The sequence below is a fragment of the Salvelinus namaycush genome, chromosome 3, assembly GCF_016432855.1.
Source record: "Salvelinus namaycush isolate Seneca chromosome 3, SaNama_1.0, whole genome shotgun sequence".
In the NCBI taxonomy this organism is placed as follows: domain Eukaryota; kingdom Metazoa; phylum Chordata; class Actinopteri; order Salmoniformes; family Salmonidae; genus Salvelinus; species Salvelinus namaycush.
In genome coordinates this window covers 41,265,492-41,278,690 of record NC_052309.1, presented here as the reverse complement: position 1 = coordinate 41,278,690, position 13,199 = coordinate 41,265,492, and the positions used below count along the sequence as shown (strand labels likewise).

The following is a 13,199-nucleotide window of genomic DNA, read 5'->3' as shown; positions in this document are numbered from 1 at the left end:
ATGAAAATTACAGGCCTCTCTCATCTTTTTAAGTGGGAGAACTTGCACAATTGGTGGCTGACTAAATACTTTTTTGCCCCACTGTATATACATATATACACTGCTCAAAAAAATAAAAGGGAACACTAAAATAACACATCCTAGATCTGAATGAATGAAATATTCTTATTAAATACTTTTTTCTTTACATAGTTGAATGTGCTGACAACAAAATCACACAAAAATGATCAATGGAAATCAAATTTATCAACCCATGGAGGTCTGGATTTGGAGTCACACTCAAAATTTAAGTGGAAAACCACACTACAGGCTGATCCAACTTTGATGTAATGTCCTTAAAACAAGTCAAAATGAGGCTCAGTAGTGTGTGTGGCCTCCACGTGCCTGTATGACCTCCCTACAACGCCTGGGCATGCTCCTGATGAGGTGGCGGATGGTCTCCTGAGGGATCTCCTCCCAGACCTGGACTAAAGCATCCGCCAACTCCTGGACAGTCTGTGGTGCAACGTGGCGTTGGTGGATGGAGCGAGACATGATGTCCTAGATGTGCTCAATTGGATTCAGGTCTGGGGAACGGGCGGGCCAGTCCATAGCATCAATGCCTTCCTCTTGCAGGAACTGCTGACACACTCCAGCCACATGAGGTCTAGCATTGTCTTGCATTAGGAGGAACCCAGGGCCAACCGCACCAGCATATGGTCTCACAAGGGGTCTGAGGATCTCATCTCGGTACCTAATGGCAGTCAGGCTACCTCTGGCGAGCACATGGAGGGCTGTGCGGCCCCCCAAAGAAATGCCACCCCACACCATGACTGACCCACCGCCAAACCGGTCATGCTGGAGGATGTTGCATGCAGCAGAACGTTCTCCACGGCGTCTCCAGACTCTGTCACGTCTGTCGTCTGCTTTCATCTGTGAAGAGCACAGCGCGCCAGTGGCGAATTTGCCAATCTTGGTGTTCTCTGGCAAATGCCAAACGTCCTGCACGGTGTTGGGCTGTAAGCACAACCCCCACCTGTGGACGTCAGGCCCTCATACCACCCTCATGGAGTCTGTTTCTGACCGTTTGAGCAGACACATGCACATTTGTGGCCTGCTGGAGGTCATTTTGTAGGGCTCTGGCAGTGCTCCTCCTTGCACAAAGGCGGAGGTAGCGGTCCTGCTGCTGGGTTGTTGCCCTCCTACGGCCTCCTCCATGTCTCCTGATGTACTGGCCTGTCTCCTGGTAGCGCCTCCATGCTCTGGACACTACGCTGACAGACACAGCAAACCTTCTTGCCACAGCTCGCATTGATGTGCCATCCTGGATGAGCTGCACTACCTGAGCCACTTGTGTGGGTTGTAGACTCCGTCTCATGCTACCACTAGAGTGAAAGCACCGCCAGCATTCAAAAGTGACCAAAACATCAGCCAGGAAGCATAGGAACTGAGAAGTGGTCTGTGGTCACCACCTGCAGAATCACTCCTTTATTGGGGGTGTCTTGCTAATTGCCTATAATTTCCACCTTTTGTCTATTCCATTTGCACAACAGCATGTGAAGTTTTTTGTCAATCAGTGTTGCTTCCTAAGTGGACAGTTTGATTTCACAGAAGTGTGATTGACTTGGAGTTACATTGTGTTGTTTAAGTGTTCCCTTTATTTTTTTGAGCAGTGTATATATATATATATATATATATATATATATATATATATATATATATATATATATATATATATATATATATATACACACACATATATATATACACACACACACACACACACACACATATATATACATATATATATATATACAAACATACATACATACATACATATATATATACACACATATATATATATATATATATAATTTTTGATTTAATTAAGCAAGTCAGTTAAGAACAAATTCTTATTTACAATGACGGCCTACCAGGGAACAGTGGGTTAACTGCCTTGTTCAGGGGCAGAACGATAGCTTTTTACCTTGCCAGCTCGGGGATTCGATCCAGCAACCTTTCGGTTATTGGTCCAACACTCTAACCACTAGACTACCTGCCACCCCTATATTCCGGACTCTGATATTGCTTGTTCTGATTTCGTAATTTCCTTATTTTTATTTTGTTGAATTTGTGTGTATTGTTTTGTATTGTTCGGTAATACTGCACTGTTGGCGCTAGAAACATAAGCATTCCACTGCACCTGCGATAACATCTGCCAAATATGTGTACGCGACCAATAAAATAAAATCTGAGTATTCAATGTGGGTTATGAAAATGAACCGTGGCCACAATGTGTCCAATTAAGGCTGCAATTAGACAAGTCAACGCTGAACAGGAAATAACAGACAGGAAGTAGCTAGCTAGCAGGTCAAAATGCTTGCTGTTTAAAATATCCATTGTTCCATAGATAGATGAGCAGGTTCAATTCAGGTTTGGTGACTAACCTTTCCCAGCAGCTCTTCAAATTCAGGTGGCCACTCCTGCATTAGAGTATCAATGTCTGGCATGGACCTGGAAAAATAGAATATACCCATCTTTTCATGCATATCAGTGGATACATTCCAAATTCCATACTAGCACACCACATGCATACATTCCTTCCTTCTTAGTAGTATGCACAGAGTTTGGCACAGAGCCAGTGTCTATTCACGTTCACATAAATCACAGAACTGACTTAGAATCAGATAATGGTCAGAGTCTGACAATATCAATACCAGTTCTAGCCGGTCCCAGATCTGTGTGTGCTGTATAGCCAATTCTTATGGTCATTGTCATACCAAACATTTGTTTTGGAGTTGGCTATACAGCACAAACAGATCTGGGACCAGGCTAGGGCAGCACCAGTACTGTGAGGTAAAGTAAACATTTGCCTGGTGTAGTGGACGGTGGCTGGGGGTTTGGAGCGATGGAGCTCACTGATGCTCTCGATCCAATTCTCAATGGCTTTGGGGTTCTTCTCCGGGTTCTCCACACTTTTCACTTTCACCTCCTGTGCAGCGCACGGAGAGAAGGGATCAATGAATTTGCAGTGTGTGTCTGTCTGTCTAAAAGCAGTACCCATAGTTATGTGCACAGTCTGATGTAAATTGTGCCCGACTGTGGGGGATTTATAAACCGCACTGTGTCATACTTGTTGTACTTACAGCAATGTTGTGCTGCTTGCTGTTCTCAGAGAGCCACAGTGACAGGACAGTGGGGTCTGACTGCTTGGTGCAGGGCTCATCCAGGACCAACAGCCCCAGGTTATCTGCTTTGCCATCGGGACGTGGGACCTGAGGTTACAATGGAACAAAGTCATTGACAGTAGCCCAGCTCGGAGAACTTATTATTATATTCCACCTTCCTCCCTGTATCTTTTGATGTAACCACTGATCATTACATGATTGGATTAGAAAACAAAGTTTACACAAAATTGGACATTTCACCAATGTGATTCCATCAAGCAGGGAAGGAAAGAATTGGCACCATAAAATAAATGTGAAGCTAAGAGAAAATGTGTTTGCTTGGTAATGCTCACTTTAAGGAAGGCATCAATGTCTCCCACTGCTGGGATGAAGTCGGGTATAAAGGGTTTAAGCTTGTGGTCTAGTTCAATGGTCTGAGGAGTATACCTGCAGATTCACAAACAATGTTACTAAAAAATATATATATATAATAATTCAGAGGAATTGTGGCTTGGAGCAAGGGCTGTTTTTCACCCTGTGTAGAAATGTCAATAAGTGGCATATTCAGCTTAGTCAGCTGTAAATAAACACACACAGCTTTGTAGCTGAGCTGCAGGCGCCACTCACCGGGTAATGTACTGAAACAGCTCTTTGATCTCTGCAGTGACAGGAAGGTGGTCGTAGTCTGCCGGGTCATATGCCCTGCAAAGAAAAGCATCAGATTTGGGATGTTCGACTGTTTACATTTAAAATTAACTACAGTGCTGTGAAAAAGTACTTGTCCCCTTTCTGATTTTCTCTATTTTTGCATATTTTTAAACTGAATGTTATCAGATCTTCAACCAAAACCTAATATTAGATCAAGGGAACCTGAGTGAACAAATAACACAAAATGTTGATACTTATTTCAATTATTTAATGAACAACATTATTCAAAACCCAATGTCCCTGTGTGAAAAAGTAACTGTCACCTTTAACTGCAATGACCGCAACCAAACGCTTCCTGTAGTTGTTGATTGGTCTCTCACATCACTGAAGGAATTCTGTCCCCCTTTTCCATGCAGAAATGCTTTAACTCATCGACATTAGTTGGTTTTCGAGAATTAACTGCATGTTTCAGGTCCTACCACAACATCTCAATCAGGTTTAGGTCTGGACTTTGACTAAGCCATTTGTAAACAATTTTTTTGGTGCTTTCAGCCATTCTGATGTAGACTTGCTTGTGTGTTTTAGATTATTATCTTTCTGCATGACCCAGTTGTGCTTCAGCTCACAGACAGATGGCCTTTCATTCTCCTGTAGAATTCTCTGATACAGAGCAGAATTATGGTTCCTTCAATGATGGCAAGTAATCCAGGTCCTGAGGCAGCAAAACATACCCAAACCGTCACACTACCACCATCGTTGAACAGTTGGTATGAGGTTCTTACTGTGGAATGCAGTGTTTGGTGCCTTAGGACCTAGAGCACTTGCCATCATTGAAGGAATTATGGATACTGCCCTCTATTAGTACGTTTACATGCACACAAATAATTCGATATTAAATGGATTATGGCATTAAGCCGAATACGGCATTAGTCATGTAAACACCTTATTCTGCTTATCTAAAATCAGTATACGGTCATAATCGAAGTAAGCATACGCCGATTAAAACAACAGGTTTTCTGAGCAATCTTTCAAATTATCAGGACATGTTAACGCCTTAAATTAGAATTACAGTGGTGTATTAGATCTGTGCACGTGCTAGCACTAGCAGCTCAAGCTTCCTTTTTTGCGGTAGTCAAATTCGTTTTGGAAAAACTAAAAGTATGCATCTTAAAAATTGTTTTCCCATACAAACTTTATATGTCCGAACTCAGAATCAAATAGGCATCCCAACAATAACATGGTCGCTGTGGTAGAACGTTTATTTTGATTGCCGATTTTCTGCAAGGTAGACTGATTTCAGATATGTCCATGTAAACAGGCTTATTAGGGAAATCATTCTTCTTGCAAAGCATGTAAACGTTTTAAAACAAACTATTATATTAAATCGGACTATTCACAATAATCGCATTATTGTGTGCATGTAGCCGTCAGGCCATCCGTTCGTGAGCTGAAGTTGATGCACAGATGGTTCATGCAGCAAGACAATGATCCAAAACACAAACAAGTCTAGTGCAGACCCATCACACCTTTTTGCCCACATCAGAATGTTTGAAACAAAGAATGGCTGCAACAAATGTAAAGTGTTGGAATGGCCTAGTCAAAATCCAGACCTAAACCCGATTTAGATGTTGTGGCGGGACCTGAAACAAGCAGTTCATGCTCCAAATCCCACAAATGTGACTAAGTTAAAGCAGTTATGCATAGAAAAGTGGGATAGAATTCCTTCAAAGCAATGTGACACTGAAAAACAACTACAGGAAGCGTTTGGTTACTGTCATTGCAGATAAAAGGTGGCACAACCAGTTATTGAGTGTTAGGGGGCAATTATTTTTTCACACAGGGGCATTAGGTGTTGCATAACTTTGTTTATTAAATAAATGAAATAAGTATGACAAATTATGTTATATTTATTCACTCTGTTTCCCTTGATCTAATTTTAGGTTTAGGTTGAAGAACTGATAACATTCAGTGTCAAAAATATACAAAAATAGAAACAAATCCTTAAGGGGGCAGATGTGTTTTCACAGCACAGTAAGTGTGTATGGATGAAACAATCTTTCTGTGATAAATGTTGAACACAGGACTGAGGGAGTTTTTCAGGATAAAAAGAAAATTCACGGAATGGAACAAAGCAATGGCAAAATCCTAGAGGAAAACCTGGTTCAGTCTGATTTCCACCAGACACTGAGATTCACCTTTCAGCAGGACAATAACCTAAAACACAAGGCCAAATCTACAATGGAGTTGCTCACCAAGAAGACAGTGAATGTTCCTGAGTGGCCGAGTTACAGTTTTGACTTAAATCTACGGGAAGACCTGTAAATGGTTGTCTAACAATGATCGACAACCAATATGACAGAGCTTGAAGAACTTTGAAAATAATAAAATGGGCAAATATTGCACAAACCAGGTGTGGAAAGCTCTTAAGAGACCTACCCAGAAAGACTCACATCTGTAATCGCTGCCAAAGTTGCTTCTATAAAGTATTGACTCAGGGGTGTAAATACTTATGTAAATTAGATATTTCTCTATTTAATTTTCAATACATTGCAACAATTTCTAAAAACATGTTCTCACTTTGTCATTATGCGGCATTGTGTGTAAATGGGTGAGAAAAACAAATCTATTTAATCCATTTTTAATTCAGGCTGTAACACAACAAAATGTGGAATAAGTCAAGGGGTATGAATACTTTCTGAAGACACTGTAGCTGCATAAAGCATTTTGTAAAGTTATCCTCCATTCAGATTTGTTCCTATTAGAAAATATGACTTTTCCCTGCACCTGGCCTCAATAGAACTGCCTCTTATTCAATTCTAAAACTGACCTGCACGTATAGCTCGGATCATCTTCTGTTATCTTCTCCCTATCGAGATACTTAACCATCTCTGGCCCTGGCTGTCTGCTCACAAAATGTACATAGTTATTATTATGAGCATATAGGACCTTCATGTAACAACTCAAAGAACTCTCTCCTCACCTCCTTCTTAACCCGCATAGGAGGAGAAGATCCAAAGTCCCTCCAATCGGACCTTCTCCTCCAATGTGTTTTAAGATACTCAACTATCTCTGACTCTGGCTGCCTGCTCACAAAATGAACACAGTTATGATGAGCATATAGGACCTTCATTTGACAACTCAAAGATGTTCATGCCAAGTTTGAAGCCCTAAACCCTGGCATCAAAACATTTTGTGGGTCCGTCTAATTTGGATCCAATGAGCTGAGGGTTTAAAACACTATTTGTGTCCAACTTACTAAGAGGTGATATGATGGTATAATGGCGTGTGTGAAAAAAAATATATATAGTTGATCAACATTTTAAGGTAAACATTCTGATCTGTCGCATGAGCCTCATTGCTTTTTAACGTTTTCTGCATGTAGCCTAAAGGCCTACTGGTTGTATGAATTTGGGATATACCATCCCACAACTGTCCCAGAGTCTGTTTGGAATAGGCTATTTCATTCTCGCACAGAACAACAAACTTTTCTACTATGGGGGGATAGTAGATTGACATAGGCTAGTGATTTTACTGTTCGTTACTCACCTTGATGGCTGAGGAAAAGTAAATGTGGACAGTTATTCTAACATAAGCGGCACTTGAGTTTCGAGTTTGGGGAAGCTATTCGTACCATAAAAATGCACCTTTATAATAAACCATTCCATGCATCCTCGCATTTGCAGACTTTCTATTATAACTCAATCTCTGTTCAAAAAAAAGACTGTTCAATGCGGCACATAGTGGTGTAGAGTTGGCCTAGGCTATTTCACAGGAAAATGTTGGCCTTTCATAAACACATTTCATGCAATTCTACTACATTTTCTATGACTGGAGACATTAGCAGAATCTTTTTTAATACGACAAAAATTCAGTGGTGGAAAAAGTACCCAATTGTCATACTTCAGTAAAAGTAAAGATACATAAACAGAAAATGACTGAAGTGAAAGTCACCCAGTAAAATACTACTAGAGTAAAAGTCTAAAAGTATTTCGTTTTAAATATACTTAAGTATATTTTTGCAATTACATTTACTTTTGATACTTAAGTATCAAAAGTAAAAATAATTTCAAATTACTTCTATTCGGCAATCCAAAACATTTGTTTAAATGTTGATTTACTGATAGTCAAGGGCACACTCCAACATTAAGACATAATTGACAAATGAAGCATGTATTTAGTGAGTTCGCCAAATCAGAGGTAGTAGCGATGGCCAGGGATGTCCTGTTAAGCATTCAAAATGTAATGACTACTTTTGGGTGTCAGGGAAAATGTATTGAGTAAAAAGTACATTATTTTCCTTAGGAATGTAGTGGAGTAAAAGTAAAAGATACCCCAAAAAACTACTTAAGCAGTACTTTAAGTATTTTACACCACTGCAAAAATTACAGGGTAGCCTACTCTGGGCCTACGTAAAGGGGAGAAACAAATACAATGACATCCATCTAACCTGGAGGAAGAAAAATTATTGTCCAAAAAAACACGAAAGTGGCACTGAATGATAAAGACAGTGAATATCCACACTCACCGTGGAGTATGGCCGGTGTTCGCCGCTGGTGCCAATAAGATAGCCTTTCGCTCAATTAAGTTGAGAATTGTCATAATTAAAAGACAGATTGAAGTCTTTTCATTGTCTTCCATTTAGGCCTACAGCAATAGCCATTTCGCTTTCCAAACTGCTTTTCTGCGATAGTTAAAAAAAATAGAAATATTGCGATATGCCTGGCTGGGTCTCTGCTTTTCACTGATAGATGAAACTCAACAATCATTTATTTTATATTTGCCACTCGCTCTGCACAAATTGCAGGTCCTTCCGACTGTAGGCTATGCGATTTAAAACAATCCACAGCTTTTTGGTGTAGTAGCCCCTTTTGAATGATTTTACTTATTTCTGTATAGACAGGAGTAAGCTATATACATTTGGCTATTTAAATCAATTTACTTTAGGGAAAGACTAGCTTCCCCTAACCTAATGCACGCACAGCCTTTGTATTCTAACATCTTCAAAATGCTCATCGGTAAGAATGACATTGCATTGGTGTTGCATGTTTTGTTAAGATGAATTACCATAAACTAAATGTGATTTCTGGCCTTCTGAGTACCTTGGCTGGACGCCCTAATCAGGTTGTGCAACCAATGCATATGGATCTGGTAAATTTCTTAAATGCCCGGAAAATGTAAATGCTGCCAGTCAAATGTCCTGCGCCAAATTTTCCTAATGGAAACCCTGGTGTGTGTGTGTGTGTGTACAGAGTTCTGTACATAGAGCCATTTTTTGTCTAGGAGCAAATGTCACATTTGAGTGATGCGCATGCATACTCGCAACAAAAAGCTTTGTAGCAGATAGCTAGCTACAGTATACACTGATGTTGGGACCATGATAACACATTTGACCCAAGTTAAACAATTTAAAAGGCAATGCTACCAAATACTAATTGAGTGTATGTAAACTTCTGACCCACTGGGAATGTGATGAAAGAAATAAAAGCTGGAACAAATCCTTCTCTCTAATATTATTCTGACATTTCACATTCTTAAAATATAGTGGCGATCCTTACTGACCTAAGACAGGGAACTTTTACTAGGATTAAATGTCAGGAATTGTGAAAAACTGAGTTTAAATGTATTTAGCTAAGGTGTATGTAAACTTCCGACTTCAACTGTGTGTGTGTGTGTATATGTATGTATATATAGTCTTCATTCATTCCTACTTAGATTTGTGTGTATTGGGTATATGTTGTGTAATTTGTTAGATATTACTGCACAGCATTTCTCTACACCCGCAATAACATCTGCTAATCACGTGTATGTGACCAATACAATTTCATTGATCAGCTTCTTGATATGCCACACCTGTCATGTCAGGTAGATGGATTATCTTGGCAAAGGAGAAATTATCACTAACAGGGATGTAAACAAATCTGTACGCTATTTGTGCATATGGAACATTTCGGGGATCTTTTATTTCAGCTCATGAAACCAACACTTTATACATGTTACGTTTATATTTTTGCTCAGTATATATTATTCTTCCGGTTCTATTTGTGATCATTTACCTTGCCTCGCTGGCTTGCTAGCTTATTAGGTAAATCAATCCTCCGATGACATCTGCAATGTTGTAGTAGACGATAACCATCTGATTACTTGTTTGCTGACTTGCATGAGCTGCATCTAAAGTCGAATGTGATCATACTCACTTCCATGTAAACAAACCAGATTCTGATTCGGAACTGCGCGCAGAACTTTTCATGATGGGATCAGTATATGTGTCTATAACCTACTCAGTGTGCGCACTGCGATTTGACTGCACTCACCCTTCCGGGGCGGATCCCGGCTCACCCTCCTCTTCATCAGACTCCGTCTCATCCGAATCATCATCATCATCTTCCTCCTCCTCTTCTTCCTCATTCTCACTCAAGCCAGGCTGGCCGTTCCTTTGCTCCTTCTTTTTTGGCTGTCGTTGGTAGAACACAAAGGATCGTCATAAAATATATGTCTGAATGTGTTGGAATAGATACCTCTAGCTAGCTAGGTAGCTAATATACTTGGTCTGTCACCACCAGTCCAATTCATTATATATTTAAGCAGTAAGGACCGAGGGGGTGTGGTATATGGCCAATATATCACAGCTAAGGGCTGTTCTTATGTGCAACGCAGAGTACCTGGATACAGTCCTTAGCCTTGGTATATTGGCCATATACCATCAACCCCAGAGGTGCCTTATTGCTATAATAAACTGGTTACCAACATAATTAGAAGAGTAAAAATAAATGTTTTGCCATACCTGTGGTATACGGTCTGATAGCTTTCAGCCAATCAGCTTTCAGGGCTCGAACCACCCAGTTTATAACAATTCTTATACCATGGCATTGTTGAATACTCGTTTCTGATTGGCTTGAAGGGCATTCTAGCGTATGCATCATTGTCTCTCACTCACAGTATATAATCAGCATGGTAGAATTCAATGACTAGTTCAGTCTTACATGTTCTACAGTACCAGTCAAAAGTTGACACACCAACTCTTTCCAGGGTTTTTCTTTATTTTTACTATTTTCTACATTGTAGAATAATAGTGAAGACATCAAAACTATGACATAACACATGGAATTATTATGTAGTATACAAAAGAGTGTTAAACAAATCAAAATACATTTTATATTTGAGATTCTTCAAAGTAGCCACCCTTTGCCTTGATGACAGCTTGCACACTCTTGGCATTGTCTCAATCAGCTTCATGAGGTAGTCACCTGGAATGCATTTCAAGTAACAGGTATGCCTTGTTAAAAGGTAATTTGTGGAATTTCTTGCTTCTTAATGCGTTTGAGCCAATCAGTTGTGTTGTCAATCGTACTACACCGGCTCAGACGCTCGTCGGATGTGGCAGGGCTTGCAAAATATTACAGACTACAAAGGAAAGCACAACCGAGAGCTGCCCAGTGACACGAGCCTACCAGACGAGCTAAATAACTTCTATGCTCGCTTTGAGGCAAGTAACACTGAAACATGCATGAGAGCGTCAGCTGGTCCGGATGACTGTGTGATCACGCTCTCCGCAGCCGACGTGAGTAAGACCTTTAAACAGGTCAACATTCATAAGGCCGCAGGGCCAGACGGATTACCAGGATGTGTACTCTGAGCATGCGCTGACCAACTGGCAAGTGTCTTCACTGACATGTTCAACCTCTCCGTGTCCGAGTCTGTAGACCACCATAGTCCCTGTGCCCAAGAACACTAAGGTAACCTGCCTACATGACTAGAGACCCGTAGCACTCACGTCTGTAGCCATGAAATGCTTTGAAAGGCTGGTCATGGCTCACATCAACATCATTATCCCAGAAACCCTAGACCCACTCCAATTTGCATACCGCACCAACAGATCCACAGATAATGCAAACTCTATTGCACTCCACACTGCCCTTTCCCACCTGGACAAAAGGAACAGCTATGTGAGAATGCTATTAATTGACTACAGCGCAGCGTTCCAACACCATAGTGCCCTCAAAGCGCATCACTAAGCTAAGGACCCTGGGACTAAACACCTCCCTCTGCAACTGGACACTAGACTTCCTGACGGGCCGCCCCCCAGGTGGTAAGGGGAGGTAACAACACATCAGCCACGCTGATCCTCAACACGGGGTCCCCTCAGGGGTGCGTGCTCAGTCCCCTCCTGTACTCCCAGTTCACTCATAACTGCACGGCCAGTCACAACTCCAACACCATCCTTATTTTTGCTGATAACACAACAGTGGTAAGCCTGATCACCGACAACGATGAGACAGCCTATAGGGAGGAGGTTAGAGACCTGACCATGTGGTGCAAGGACAACAACCTCTCCCTCAATGTGTTCAAGACAAAGGAGATGATTGTGGACAACAGGAAAAGGCGGACCGAGCACGCCCCATTCTCATCGACGGTTTTGTAGTGGAGCAGGTTGAGAAATAATGTCACTACGTGGGAGGTCAGTTCCACTCTGCTTGCGCGTCATGGAACACACCTTTCACGTCATTCATTATTTTCCATAGAACGTATAGCCCCTTGTTGATTGTCCCATACATAATCACCTTTACATCGTCGTCAAATTCATCACTGCTGTTGTTCGCCATTTCATGCAGCGGTCTGTTCTTTTTCCTTGAGACTTGTAAAGGGGAGAAAGTTGAGATGTTAGCGATGAGGGGGTACATTCACAGCAGGGGTTGAACCAGCAGCAACCCTGTGGTTATGGTGAAAGTGCACTACCACCTGACAGTACCATAATAAAAGGTCCAGATATATTGGTTGAGGCCATAATGAACTCATATCGGGGTTAGGGTTGCTATAGGGTCTAATAAATAGCATCACGCAATTTGCTTCTGAATTGCATGAATTACACTTTTAGTACCTGGTCTTCGTGGGGTCGGGGTGTACACACTAGCGATTTCCTCGTAGTCGTTCACCTCCAGGCTCTCGTCATAGGGCTGGTTAGTTATGAGCTTAGTCTGAAGATGCGACAAATCACTTAATGACTTGACAACATGCAAACTATCCGAATGTAACATTACTGTTAAGGACTGTGGTAGGCTACATGCAAACTAGCTGGGCACGTTGGGTAGCCGGATAGCTAGCTAGCCAGTTAGCTAATGTAAATTGTGGCTTGAGTTGTTGGCAGTACATGTTGACAAGGCCACAGGAATTACATTTAAATAAACCCTGTTAGCTAGCTAACGTTAGCTAGCTAGCATTGCCATAAAAGTTGGATACATGAGCAAAACTAGCATAAAAGGAGGAATGCATGAAATACCAATTCTATACAGAATGAAGTGTGAACAATTATTTCGTGAATTTGTGAAAGATAATCTGAGTTTTTGGTTACCTTTTGTTTCTCTGCTCTATCCATGAAAGCCAGTGTACCGTCACCAAGGGATACCAAGT

General features: G+C 41.1%; 1 protein-coding gene across 1 annotated transcript in view; it reads right to left on the bottom strand.

Moving 5' to 3' along the window:
* The window catches only part of ift46 (intraflagellar transport 46 homolog (Chlamydomonas)), a 19,375-nt gene extending 6,178 nt beyond the window's left edge, over nucleotides 1-13,197 (bottom strand). Inside the window, exons 1-9 of the mRNA XM_038988981.1 lie at nucleotides 13,141-13,197; nucleotides 12,670-12,766; nucleotides 12,353-12,426; nucleotides 10,106-10,245; nucleotides 3,774-3,848; nucleotides 3,500-3,593; nucleotides 3,126-3,254; nucleotides 2,853-2,971; nucleotides 2,427-2,493 (exon numbers count right to left, since the gene is read on the bottom strand). Of these exons, the coding sequence (XP_038844909.1) occupies nucleotides 2,427-2,493; nucleotides 2,853-2,971; nucleotides 3,126-3,254; nucleotides 3,500-3,593; nucleotides 3,774-3,848; nucleotides 10,106-10,245; nucleotides 12,353-12,426; nucleotides 12,670-12,766; nucleotides 13,141-13,164 (819 nt within the window). The 5' untranslated portion in view covers nucleotides 13,165-13,197. The remainder of the gene's footprint in view (nucleotides 1-2,426; nucleotides 2,494-2,852; nucleotides 2,972-3,125; nucleotides 3,255-3,499; nucleotides 3,594-3,773; nucleotides 3,849-10,105; nucleotides 10,246-12,352; nucleotides 12,427-12,669; nucleotides 12,767-13,140) is intronic.
* Nucleotides 13,198-13,199: the final 2 nt, after the last annotated feature.